The sequence below is a fragment of the Pyrenophora tritici-repentis genome, chromosome 7, assembly GCF_003171515.1.
Source record: "Pyrenophora tritici-repentis strain M4 chromosome 7, whole genome shotgun sequence".
Classification (NCBI taxonomy): Eukaryota; Fungi; Ascomycota; class Dothideomycetes; order Pleosporales; family Pleosporaceae; genus Pyrenophora; species Pyrenophora tritici-repentis.
Window position 1 is genome coordinate 1,553,447 of NC_089396.1, and position 12,314 is coordinate 1,565,760.

Genomic DNA, 12,314 nt, shown 5'->3' on the forward strand with positions numbered 1-12,314 from the left:
TATCCCTCCACGATTACGCAACCCTCAAGCCAGCGGCTTTGCCGTCTTGCAACTCACAGTGGACTTGCCGTCCTTCATTCCTGGCGTGCACGCAACGAACGACGAGCTTACAAATGTAAATTCGACATTTCCATCCTTGTCACCCGTGAACGAGACACTGGCAGAGGCATTCGCTGCGTTCAGACCAACCCCAAGCCCAATCGTAATGTTGTTCGGGTTGATAGTAAAGCCACCACCGAGACCGAAGTCGCTAACGTCGGAGCCGGCTTGCAGACCACCTACATCACCCCAAATGTCAGTCAGAGTTCATGTCAGATGATGCGCATTGCTGTACCTCCGTACGATACGTCGCTCTCCCAGTTAATACCGCATCCTACACCTATTGTGCCAAAAGGTGCAAGATTGCCGGCGGCAGCGACACTGCCAGTACCGCTAGTCGAGGTGGCATTCTTGTCCAGGTTGGTGATCTGGACCCCATCGTTCCTGCCTTGCGTTGTCGGCGTGGCGGCCACTAGCATTTGCAATGCGAGGAACGAGATAGTGATATGGCCGAGCATCCTGACTTGACTAGTTCAATTTCCGACGCGAGGTTTCAACGTGTGGGGAACCACCGAGAGAGGAGACTGGTAAAAACGAATGACTTGTGTTCCGGTGAGACGGCGGGAGAAGGGGTGCCAAACACCATCACTTTATAACAATGCGTTTATTGATATCGTTTCTACTCAGGGGTATGCTGATGTGTGATTGTTCGTCTTGGCTTCGAGGGAGATCAGCGCGACGCTTTCATTCATGTGTGTTCATTGCGCTGTCCACTTGTTACCGGATGCTCCGGTAATTTCAAGTCAGCATCGACAAGTTGAGTCGGTCCGGATAGACACGCCCCTGACTAGACAACCAACGGTACCAAAATTAGCCTTGTGGCTAAGCTTCGAAGAAGGTTTGCGCTACAGAACGGTCTGTCACAAGTTTGCATCTTCGAGCTGACCCAGATAGCTCGGACTTCTTTCCGTTCCGTACTGTCATTGTGGTGGACCAATCACGTCAAATATGTTGTACTACTACTTGCCGCCGTTTCGGCCTTTATCCGTAAAGCTGGAGTTCCGGCAGATCGTAGCGCATCCCTATCCACTGTCAGACTCGTTGCCTCTGTCGATCACCGTTTTTATGGGAAGGATAAGCGTTGTTCACCATGTCCACGCCTCACCATGGGCACGCCCCGTCTTAAACCACAGCCGTATAGATAGGACGCCCATCCTCGAAGATGGGGCTGACATCCATCTTGTATAATTCATAATTGGGTGGCCGGCTTCGACACTACACACTCATTCATAATGTTTTTTACTTCGTGGTTGACTGCCGGTTTACTACTGACGACGGCCCATGCGTCTTCATGCCCAAAGAGAGACGAACACGGCCAGAATACTGCCAACACCACTCGAGTCCACACTCACGATGCTGCATTCAAGCCTGATTTTTATCTTTCCGTCACCTACGAGAACCATGCTGTGGCGTGCGAGCAGCGCATGTCCGTCTTGGTGAATGGAACTTCTCCGGGACCAGCACTTCGTCTTCCTGCTGGAAAGACAAGTTGGGTGCGAGTCTGCAACAACATGGAAGAGTTCAATACCACCATTGTATGAACATCATATACTACAACCAAAGAAAGCATGGCTAACATATACCAGCATTGGCACGGCCTCAGCCAGCGAACTGCACCGTTCAGTGACGGCACGCCCGTTAGTCAATGGCCGATCGCACCCCACAAGTGCTTCGACTACGAGATTCATCCCGAGGAGCAGGATGCTGGAACTTACTTTTACCACTCTCACGTTGGCTTCCAGGCCATTTCTGCCGCTGGACCGCTCATTGTCGAGGATTTTGGACTATCCCCCTACCAATACGATGAGGAGCGAATTGTCTTTGTACAAGACTACTACAACAAAACCGATGAGGTGATTGAGAAGGGACTTCTTGCAATACCGTTTGTCTGGTCTGGCGAGGTGAATGCAGTGCTGATCAACGGTATCGGTGTCGCGACTGGCCAGCAAGCTGGCCAAGCGCACTGCGAACTTCCAGTCATCGATGTGGAGCCCGGAAAGACGTACCGCTTTCGGTTCGTAGGTGCAACAATCATCTCAATCGTCAAATTTGGCATTGAGGACCACCCCAAATGGGACGTTATAGAGGCCGACGGCAGCTATACGAAACCGACCACAGCCGACCACATTCAAGTCTCGTCGGGCCAACGCTTTGACGCACTTCTTCGTACAAAGTCTGCCGCTGAACTCGGCTCAAAGACTGAATATATAATCCAATTCGAAACGCGCGACCGACCGGCCGTCTACACCGGCTTTGCCATCCTCCGCTACCCTGGTTCCAACAACAAGACAACAACTGCCCCTACCGTCGGCCCTCTCCACCTTCCAAACACGACCTACGACTGGCTTGCATACGCTCTTGAGCCCTTCGCCCCCAACAACTTCCCTACGGCAGCCGAAGTAACTCGTCGCATACACATCACCATGGCGCAGATCCGGCAATCCCTGACCGTCTGGCAGCTCGACGGTCTAAACTGGACCGAATCCTCGCCGAAGAACACACCTCCCTATCTCGTCTCCATCTACAAGAACGGCCGCGCGGCAATGCCAAATTACACAGCCGCAATCGAAAACGGCGGCTGGGACCCCCACACCCTCACATGGCCCGCCAAACTCGGCGAAGTGCTAGAAATTATCGTCGAAAACACGGGCTCCGCCATCAACAACTCCGGTGGCCTAGACTACCACCCTATACATCTCCACGGCAAACACTTCCACCACATCGGCGAAGGCTTCGGCCCCTACGACCCCGTCGAGAACGAGCGCAAACTCGCCAATTACACCCCCGTCCTGCGCGATACCGTCAACCTCTACCGACCCAGTCCCAAAGGCGTTACCGGACAAGTATCCAGCTGGACCGGAATGAGGCTTCGAGTTGAGGCTGCTGGCGTGTGGCTGCTACATTGCCACATTGCGCAGCACATGATTATGGGCATGCAGAGTGCATGGATTATGGGTGATTACGATGATATCGCGGGTATTCCTTACAGGGGTGCTGAGGGCTATCTGGATTTTGGCGGTAATGCGTATGCCAGTGATAGCGAGGATACTCCGTGGCCGCAAGCCTATCATAATTTCGACTAGTAGAGTGGAAGCTTAGTGTAAAAGTATCGTTATGTCAGGATGTCGATGATAAAGGTTTTAGATGTGGCAGTTCTGGATGATATCCTGTATTGGTGCTTTTTTGTCAACGTTAAACTGTAAATATTTATGTTGTTCGAATATACCTCTACCGCGAAACGAATAGATTGAAATGATGTATTATTGTGCTATTGCTATGTACGACCTTGCGATTGAAACATCTAGAGATATGTCTCTTCTTCAACCTTGCTTTCTCTCTCTTACGGTCTTCCAAAATAGCAAGCGGAGCAGAAGACCTGCACCTGGGCGACATGATATACTCGACAGCAACAGTGTGGGTGAATTATGTCATTCCTAGTAGACACATTTGGCACCTGAAACGATTTTTGTAGATTACCTAGGTGTCAAGTATTTCATGTCACCCACTGTAAGCTAAATCGATTACCCGCAAAACTACCTAGTACGAAATAGGCTAGCGGATCCGCCCACACCTCGCCATCACATCTTATACTTACAGCCTCACGTCTGCGCATTTGCTTTGGGTTGCCCACGAAAGATACTAAGTGTTAGCCTAGATATCCTATGGGCGCGAGCAGGTACTGTACTTTGCTACTGGTGTGGAACTACCTCGGGCTCGTTTTTTTACATTGGTGCCTGGCCGACTATTAGTACCAGAAGTCAAGCGTCAGGAAGCTTCTGGCAGAATGGCAACAGTCTTAGCCCTGGATCTAGGCAGAGAGAAGTCAGGAGAGCACTAGGAGAGCAGAAGAAAAACGGCAGCAGAACGTCTGGGAAAGGCTAGGAGAGAGCCATTTCCACTGGATACACACACACCGATCAGTCAGTTTCCAAACACGTCAAGCTGCATCTGTCTTACAAGGATGAAGGGCTGCAAATCGGTGGAAGGGAGGGTAAGAAATTCCTCATGAGCGCATGTTCAGCCGCACAGCACTTTAAGCTCACAAGCTGCCATATCACCGGATCTGGCTTATAACTAACCCATTGTTTTTCGATATGTGATTGGTCAATACATTGTGGCTGAGCCACTTTGTCTACCACAGGGGGCTGAGTGCTCGGCTGAGCACGCCCTGAGAGCACACACTTCGGCCTCGTACGCTTCTCTTGCTGATCTCATATGTTCTTTCGCATACAGACCATGCGTATTGTGTGGGACATGGACCACACACGGCATACACAAGGCAGATCACGGCTGTTTCGGTAACTAAGATGTCGTTGGATATAAAGAATGGTTGCTGAAACTATGGAAGACAACAAACGTCCATCCTTGCATAGCGGGACACCTTGTGTGCCGGGACTGGCCAATCAGCTCGCTTAAACCACAAACTTTTGTCCAAAATCTGCAAGTTGATTGGCTAGTCCCGGCACACAGGATGTCCCGCTACGCAAGGATGGACGTTACCCATCTTGTTTGTGACGAAACGCCACGGAAGCCCACAAGTGGCCACATTACCGGATTCGGCTAAACCCTATTTATTCGCGATGAAACGCCACGGAATAGCATTCAATCTAATTCCAAGGTCAGTCGAAGTAAAAGTGATAAAAGTCGTCCGCCTACATCTGATGGCACGCGGCGGCATCTCAGCAGCTGCGATGTGGTCAACCGGAGGCAGCATATACACGAGCGTTACGAAGACCGCATTGCAAGCAAGCAAGTAACCAGAAATGATGAGATCATGTCTAGAACACACACAGTCCGCAACAATCAATTAAGTGGGTCCTAGAAGGTTCAGATTGGATTGTTTGATTACCGCTTTAAGCCTAGTAGTTACCTATAGGAGTTTAAGCCCTACCTAGATAGGTAAGTGGGTCTAGGAGAGTGACCGGATTGAATTGATTGTTGCGGAGTCTAAGAACACAGAACAGTCTGCGAAAACATAGGATCAGATGCAACTTGATATTGCGGGCAGGCAGCCTCCGAGTGGGGAAAATAATTCTCGGCGGTATAGGGATCCTTAGCATGTGGACCGAGCCGTTGGGATCGGCTCTAGATCGACATGCACAATCTGCCCGGTACGCTGGCCAGTCTAGTCAGCTATAGATCGACCTGTACGACCTGCTTGGCATGTTGACCAATCCAGTCAGGTATACGCCAAGGGAAAAGCTGGACGTGGCAGAGTATAAGCTGCAAGCGGCAGGGCTGGCTCGGATATTGGTCCAACCAGCGTGCACGAAACCGTGGTGAGAGTAATGGTCACTAATGGAGTGGCAGTCAGCGACCGTCTCTATATCATGCACAGGTTGAGAGCGAAAAGAGTCCTCCATCATCGGCGTTGATTATAAAAGAACTGTCCACTCTCTCCCAAAATGCTCACTCACGACCTTAAAGTTTCTATGTTCAAGACAACCAGGCCAAGTGTCTACCAACATCATCATGCCTTATATGCTTGACAGCCCTGCCCAGCAGACTTCCCATACTCCAACACCGGCCCATGTAGTCGCCAACATTCAGTCCACAACTGCCAACAATGCTACGAATAATCTTTCGTAGGCTTATTCTATAATTCTATCACTCATGATCCTGACCTTCATCAAGTACTGTAGCCAACTGCTCTTGCTCTTCCGCTACCGCCGGTCAACCCAACCATACCTGCACCACCGCCACCAGACTTGTCATTAAGCAAACGCGTTTGAATAGTTTGTTTGATTTGCTTGACTATAAGCAAATTAAACAAACCAAACGCTGCCTATAGAAATATACAAACAAATCAAACGTACGATCGAAATTTGTTTAGTTTGTTTGACTGTTTGACTAATATTACATAGCGAGCTGTTCTATAGATGATGTCCTAAGGTGCTTTAAGATCGACTTTAATGATGTTTTTGAGATAGCGGAGGTAGCAATTTCGCGATAGTTTTCTTGTGTTGCATCTAGCTTAGTCATCATATAACTACACGAGCGTCGCTAGCCGTCGATGACCGCTATCTTATATCCCATCTCCCATCTTCTATATCGCTGTTAGCCATCTTTTGCAGCTACACTACCGTCTCTACAGCACGTTTTAGTGTTTCTCGTTGCCCAACACGCCGAAAATGCCGCTTCGTAACCTAAAACGCGCCGCCGAGGGCACCCCCGGCCCCCACGGCCCCCACAAGCGCGCCAAAACAGCTAAAGGCAGTGCATCGCAGCCTATCCTGATGGACGATTCGCAGCCTGAGCTGTCTATCCGCACCTCGCCACGTAAAGCCCTAGCTGCTGCAGCAAGCCAGGCCACCGAAGACGCGCCGTTCGAGTCGCAGTTGCGCGACGCTATACCAGAAGCTACTATACAACCGCCGGCCGAGGGTAGTAGGGCTGCTACGGAGGCTACAAGTGAGGCTATCGAAGGCGGGGATGATACTGGCTTTGATGACGAGTTTACGGACAACTTTGACGGCATTGATTGGAAGCGTTTACCGCGTTTTACGAAGCCGCTGCGTACGTTGAAGCGCAACAAAAGTTGGGTATATCAGTACGGTTACCGCGTTGCCTCTCTCCGTGAGCCTCATCGTACGTTCTTTGTTTGCAAATACTGCCATCATCGTAAGATCTTTTGCGCCTATCCAGAGGTTACAAAGTCGACCAGTAACGCTATCAACCACCTCGCGCAGAAGCTACTTGGCCACGGCTACGATCGCAAGGGCAAACTGGATTCGATTACACTACCGCGAGGCCAAACGACGCTTAAGATGATGACCGAGGGCGGTGTCGATGTACCTCAAGGCGTCGCTAACGAGCTCGGAAACTTCGACGTACAGCGCTTTCGATACGCCGCTGTTACGTGGCTTGTCGACAATAACCACCCTCTCCGCGAGTTCGAAACGCCTGCGTTTAGGCAGATGATAGAGTTTGCCAACCCGGAGGCAGCTGACGCGCTGTGGGTAAGTCACAACAGTGTAGCTAGCTTCGTGATGAGGCTGTATCGCTATATGGAGCCGCAGGTTGTTCAGATGCTCTCGTCGGCTATTAGTAAAATCCATATAAGCTTCGATGGCTGGACGACAAAAGGCGGCAAGCGCGGCTTCTTTGGAGTTGTTGCTCATTTTGCTGACGCCGACGGCACTATCAGGGACCTACCTATCGCGCTGCCTCAGCTTACGGGCGCCCACACGGGCGAGAGGATAGCTGAAGTTGTTGGCAATATAATCGATGTCTTCGGTATAACACGTAGCCAGCTTGGGTACTTTGTGCTCGACAACGCGTACGCTAACGACACCGCCGTCACCAAACTCGCCCAACGCTTTGAATTTACAGCAAGCCATCACCGCCTCCGCTGCGGCCCTCACACACTTAACTTAGTCGGACAGATGATTATCTTCGGCTTTGATAAGGACGCGTACGATAATGATCAGGACGAGCACAAAACAGAGGCAGCCTACCTACAAGAATGGCGGCAGCAAGGTCCGCTTGGTGTACTAATCGATATCATCAACTACATCCAAACACCGCAACAACACGATCTTTTTGCCGATTGCCAGCGCCGTGTTAACGCTAAGGCTCCCGACCAAAAGCAGGAAATACTCGAGCCGGTAAAGCCAGTCGTCACGCGCTGGAACAGCTTTCACGACACCTTTGTACGCGCCGCAAAACTCCATAACGCCGTTGATGAGTACGCCCAAAGCCACATCGAAAGGACGATGGGCGCCGACGCGTACGCGCGTAGCCGTAACAATAAGCTCACTAAAGTACCAGCTTGGATGAGATCTAATGGGCTTACGGCTGACGATTGGGCGGTAATAACCCAGTATATATCAGTGTTGGAGCCGCTAAAGGAGGCGACAAAACGGCTTGAAGCTCGCGGTAAAGCTGGCCGTTTCGGCGCGATATACGAGGTTATACCTGTCTTCGAAGCTGTACTTGCCGTGTACGAGCAGCTACTTAAAAACCACGAAAGCGTCGACTATAATGCCAATAGCGCGCCAGAAGATCACCTTCCTATCAACCTACGCGCAGCTTGGGCAAAGCTTAACGCGTATTACACTAAGCTCGACGAATCACCCGCATACTTTGCCGCTACCTGCCTCCACCCATACTACAAGAACTACTGTGAGAACAGCTGGCGCGACAAACCGAGCTGGCTTGAGGCAAACAACGCTGGGTTGAAACAACTTTGGGCGTTCTATAAGCCGCAAATACAGCGCCAAAGTCGCCCACCAGTGCGGCTCTCAAGCGGTATCAACGACGCCATCAACGCGCTCGTTAATGCGGAGCCTTATGGCATTGTTGAGGTGACAGAGATGGATGAGCTGGAGCGTTGGCGACGGTTTGAACTCCGCTGGACGCAGGAGCAGTTCGAACAAGGTAGTAATCCTGTTAGCTATTGGATAAGCCTACGCCCAAAGTATCCTAACCTAGCGCGTATGGCGATCGATATATTAACAATACCAGCCTCAAGTTGTGAGTGCGAGCGGCTGTTCAGCGAGCTCGGTGATTTATTAGAGCCAAGGCGACGCAAAATTGGGTCACAACTGCTTGCAGCAATACAGTGTATACGAAGCTGGCGCGACGCTGGCTTTAAGCCTCCATCTGATTACAACTCAGGCGATGTAACTGACGCTGAGGTAGCTGCAATATACGAAATATGCAAGTGGGACAGCGAAGCTTAGTAATATATACGATATACGATTAGATCAGCACCTAAACAGTATCAAATCTATCAAACTTTCAAACAAACGGCCTCCTAAAACACTATCAAACTAAACAACTCAAATACAATCTTAAGTTTTGTACAAACAAATCAAATCAGCGTCCAAAGTTTGTTTGATTTGCTTAATGACAAGTCTGACCGCCACATACACAAGACAGGCTACCGTGCGACCCCATCAGGACGCTACCACAAGGAACCTTGACTTGACTGGTATGGGGTCTCAGTTCGATTGAGGTTTACATTCGAAGACGATAATGATGGATGGGATATGGCGTTCACAGTCCGCAACAATCAATTAAGTGGGTCCTAGAAGGTTCAGATTGGATTGATTGATTACCGCTTTAAGCCTAGTAGTTACCTATAGGAGTTTAAGCCCTACCTAGATAGGTAAGTGGGTCTAGGAGAGTGACCGGATCGAATTGATTGTTGCGGAGTCTAATGGCGTTGGTATAATGGACAACATAGGGAGAGTCTAGGTTTGGAACATGCCATCGACAGACTTGGTCTACAGTTATCTTGAAACTCGGGGTGTCTATGGTGTCGGGGTACGGTATAAAAGGTTCGGATGGCATGTTACTCGGCGCGGTATGCAGTGCCTTTATATAGAATCACAGATGTCAATGAGCAAGCTGAGCGAGCTCAGCCAATTGGCTTGCTCAGCCAATTGAGCGGAGGCCAGCAGCTCGCTCGGCTCGCTCGGATTGGCTGAAACAGGGCTGTCAGCTCGCTCGGCTTGATGGGCTCAGTCCCGATTAGGAAAGTTATATAGAAACCTTGGTGTTGAGTTTCTCAGCTAATATCCCACTTATGTACACCGTATTTCGCGTCCATCTCCTCATCGCTGATAGCCTCCTTTACAGGCACCTCACCACTGCCAAATCCAGCTCTTATCCATCGTCGATCGCACTGTATTGCTGCTAGAAGTTGCGGAGAAATGCTGCGCCGACGGGGCTCGAGGAGGTCACCCAGCTCGCTGAATAAGCGCTCACACTCACAGCTTGAGCCTGGGATTGATAGCATGTCGATAGCAAATTTGCTAAGGCTGGGGTAGCGATCGCGGAGTCCTACCCAGTATTTTATAGGGTCGACGCCCTCGCTAGCGATCGGTTCGCTGCGTTTCCAAGCCTCATATTCATCCTCCTCGTTCTCCGTAAGCCCTGCAGGCTCAATAAAGCTGTTGATAGCGTCGTCTATATCATTGTGCCTGACTTTGGGGCGTAAGCGCGGCTTCGGTAAGCTTTTGTACTCCGCCCACAAATGTTGAAACTTGCGGTTGCTGCTCTCTAGCCAATCAGGCTTATCCGCCCACGCTGCGTCAAGGTAGCTTTTGTAGCGAGGATGAAGGATTGTAGCAGCATAGTAAGCTGGCGAGAGGTCGAGCTTGTTGTAGTACTCGCGGGCTTTAACTAGGGCAGCGCGGAGGTTGATAGCAAGGTGGTCTTCGGGTGACTCTGTATGCTCATCGTGAATGACGTCTTCATAGCTTTGCAAGCGGTCCTCATAGACTCCAAGTAAGTATTCAAATACTGGAATAACCTCAGCGATTGCTCCAAAAGCACCGCTTTTGCCGCGGCCTTCAAGCCGTTTTGTAGCTTGTTTCAGTGGCCTGAGCACATCAATATACTCAGCAATCACCTGCCAGTCATGGGCATTGATCCCATCAGACCTCATCCAATCCGGCGCTGCAGGCAGCTTGTTGTTACGACTTCGGGCGTACGCGTCTTCAGTTTCAATCTTCTGAATATGGTAGTTGGCGTACCCATTAACCGCTAATTGCAACTCAACAGCGCGCTCAAAACACGAAACGTAAGAGTTCCAGCGAGTAACAACTGGCTTGACGGGCTCCTTGATTTTGTGCTGTTCTGTTGGCGCGTTGACAGGCTGGTCCCTAATAGCGAGCTTCTGATACTTCTCAAAAAGAGCGTACTGTTGTGGTGTTTTGATGTAGTTGATAACCGCGAGAAGCACTCCTAATGGTCCATCGCCTCGCCAAGTAGCCATGTTCTCAGCTTCGTTCACGCGCTCAGTCTCCTCGTTGTCGTAGGACTCTTTCTCCTCACCCCAGAGTAGCATCTGGCCAATGAGATTAAGCGTATGAGGACCGCAGCGAAGGCGACGCTCGGTAGCGCTGAAGCCCATCTGCAAGGCGAGAGTGTTGATCGTGGTGTTGTTGTTATGTGCGTTGTCGAGGACGAAGTAACCGAGCTTGCCCACAGTGATTTCGAACTGCTTGAATATTGCCATCACGACCTCAGCCATGGCCTCGCCGGTGTGGGCACCTGTCAGTTGTGGGAGCGCAATAGGCAAGTCCCTGAGCTCGCCAGAGCTATCAACGTAGTGGGCGACGATACCTAAGTAACCGCGCTTGCCACCTTTTGTCGTCCATCCGTCAAAGCTTATATGGACTTTGCTCATTGATTCTGAAAGGCTTGCGACAACCTTTGGTAACAGGTAGTTGTACAGGCGTATAACGTATCGTGAGACGCTGTTATGAGATGCCCACAGGGCTCGTTCTGCCTCTACGCTAGCTAATTGTATCATATTGCGAAAAGACGATGATTCGAATTGTGAGAGTGGGAGGTTGTTTTCGACGAGCCAGGTGACGGCCGCAAGCCTAAACTCTTGTATATTGAAGTTGGTAAGCTCGTTGGCAACAGCCTGAGAGCAGCCCTTCTGAAGGGCGCGTTCGAGGAGAGTTTCTTTCCGAGGAGCGACGGTAGTGCGCTTACTTGGAGGCTTCAAGCCATGACCTTTCTTGTCTTCTCCGAGATGACGTGCTGGCGCTGATGGAGACTGCGAGACGTCATGTATGCCACGGCCAACAGTAGTGAACTTGTGCTTATAGCAATAGTGGCAGATCCACGTGACTTTTGCGACGTTGCTGCGCAAGGCGATGCGATAGCTATGGCTGTATACCCAGCTTGCTCGGTTCGAAAGTGATGTGGGCGGCTTGCAGTGCTTTGGGTAGCGACTCCAATTAAAGCCGTCGTATTTGTCCTCTACCCATACGAAACCCTCGTCGACAGCCTCGCTAGCTGCTCCTGAAGCTGCAACAGTGGCATGCTCGCTGCCCTCAGGTGGTGGGATGATTGTCTCTTCGGCGCGCGACTCTCGGAGGGTCGCTTCAAAATTTGGTGCTTGTGGCGCGGCGACGAGAGCTTGACGCGGCGACAGCGGTGGAGGAGGTGGAGATGGTGAGAATGGCCGAGTATCGACTAGCACAGGTTGGCTGGCAGTCCCGCGATGACGCGCTGCGACTCTAGGGCGCTTCGAAGTTGTCGCGATTTCTAGAGCATTAACGCGTGTTCTTTTTGCTGGCATTATAGCAACGGCGAGGTAGATAATAGCTGCAAATAGAGACGCGTTGATGGAGTATAGGTGAGTGTGGTGGGTGATAAGTAGTAAGTGAAGTGTCGCAGAAGGAGAATATTGTTGCCAGGCCGTTAGCCGGAAATTTAGTAGCTTATTTGCTAGAAATATAGCAAAAAAG

At 50.7% G+C, this 12,314-nt stretch overlaps 4 protein-coding genes across 4 annotated transcripts; 2 read left to right on the forward strand and 2 right to left on the reverse strand.

The window, feature by feature from the left end:
* Positions 1-24: 24 nt before the first annotated feature.
* Positions 25-557, reverse strand: PtrM4_129990 (uncharacterized protein; the record flags this gene model as incomplete). The annotated part of the gene is made up of 2 exons (XM_001940005.2): positions 25-278; positions 335-557. The coding sequence occupies 2 exons, from the start codon at positions 555-557 to the stop codon at positions 25-27; spliced, it is 477 nt and encodes a 158-aa protein (XP_001940040.2).
* A 1,053-nt stretch (positions 558-1,610) lies between these two features.
* PtrM4_130000 (SufI, putative multicopper oxidase) lies at positions 1,611-3,182 on the forward strand (the record flags this gene model as incomplete). Its single annotated transcript, XM_001940006.1, has 2 exons — positions 1,611-1,634; positions 1,686-3,182. The coding sequence occupies 2 exons, from the start codon at positions 1,611-1,613 to the stop codon at positions 3,180-3,182; spliced, it is 1,521 nt and encodes a 506-aa protein (XP_001940041.1).
* A 3,048-nt stretch (positions 3,183-6,230) lies between these two features.
* Positions 6,231-8,783, forward strand: PtrM4_130010 (Dimer-Tnp-hAT domain containing protein; the record flags this gene model as incomplete). Its single annotated transcript, XM_066108965.1, has 1 exon — positions 6,231-8,783. The coding sequence occupies one exon, from the start codon at positions 6,231-6,233 to the stop codon at positions 8,781-8,783; it is 2,553 nt and encodes an 850-aa protein (XP_065960957.1).
* Positions 8,784-9,613: 830 nt separating this feature from the next.
* Positions 9,614-12,145, reverse strand: PtrM4_130020 (Dimer-Tnp-hAT domain containing protein; the record flags this gene model as incomplete). The annotated part of the gene is made up of 1 exon (XM_066108966.1): positions 9,614-12,145. The coding sequence occupies one exon, from the start codon at positions 12,143-12,145 to the stop codon at positions 9,614-9,616; it is 2,532 nt and encodes an 843-aa protein (XP_065960958.1).
* Positions 12,146-12,314: the final 169 nt, after the last annotated feature.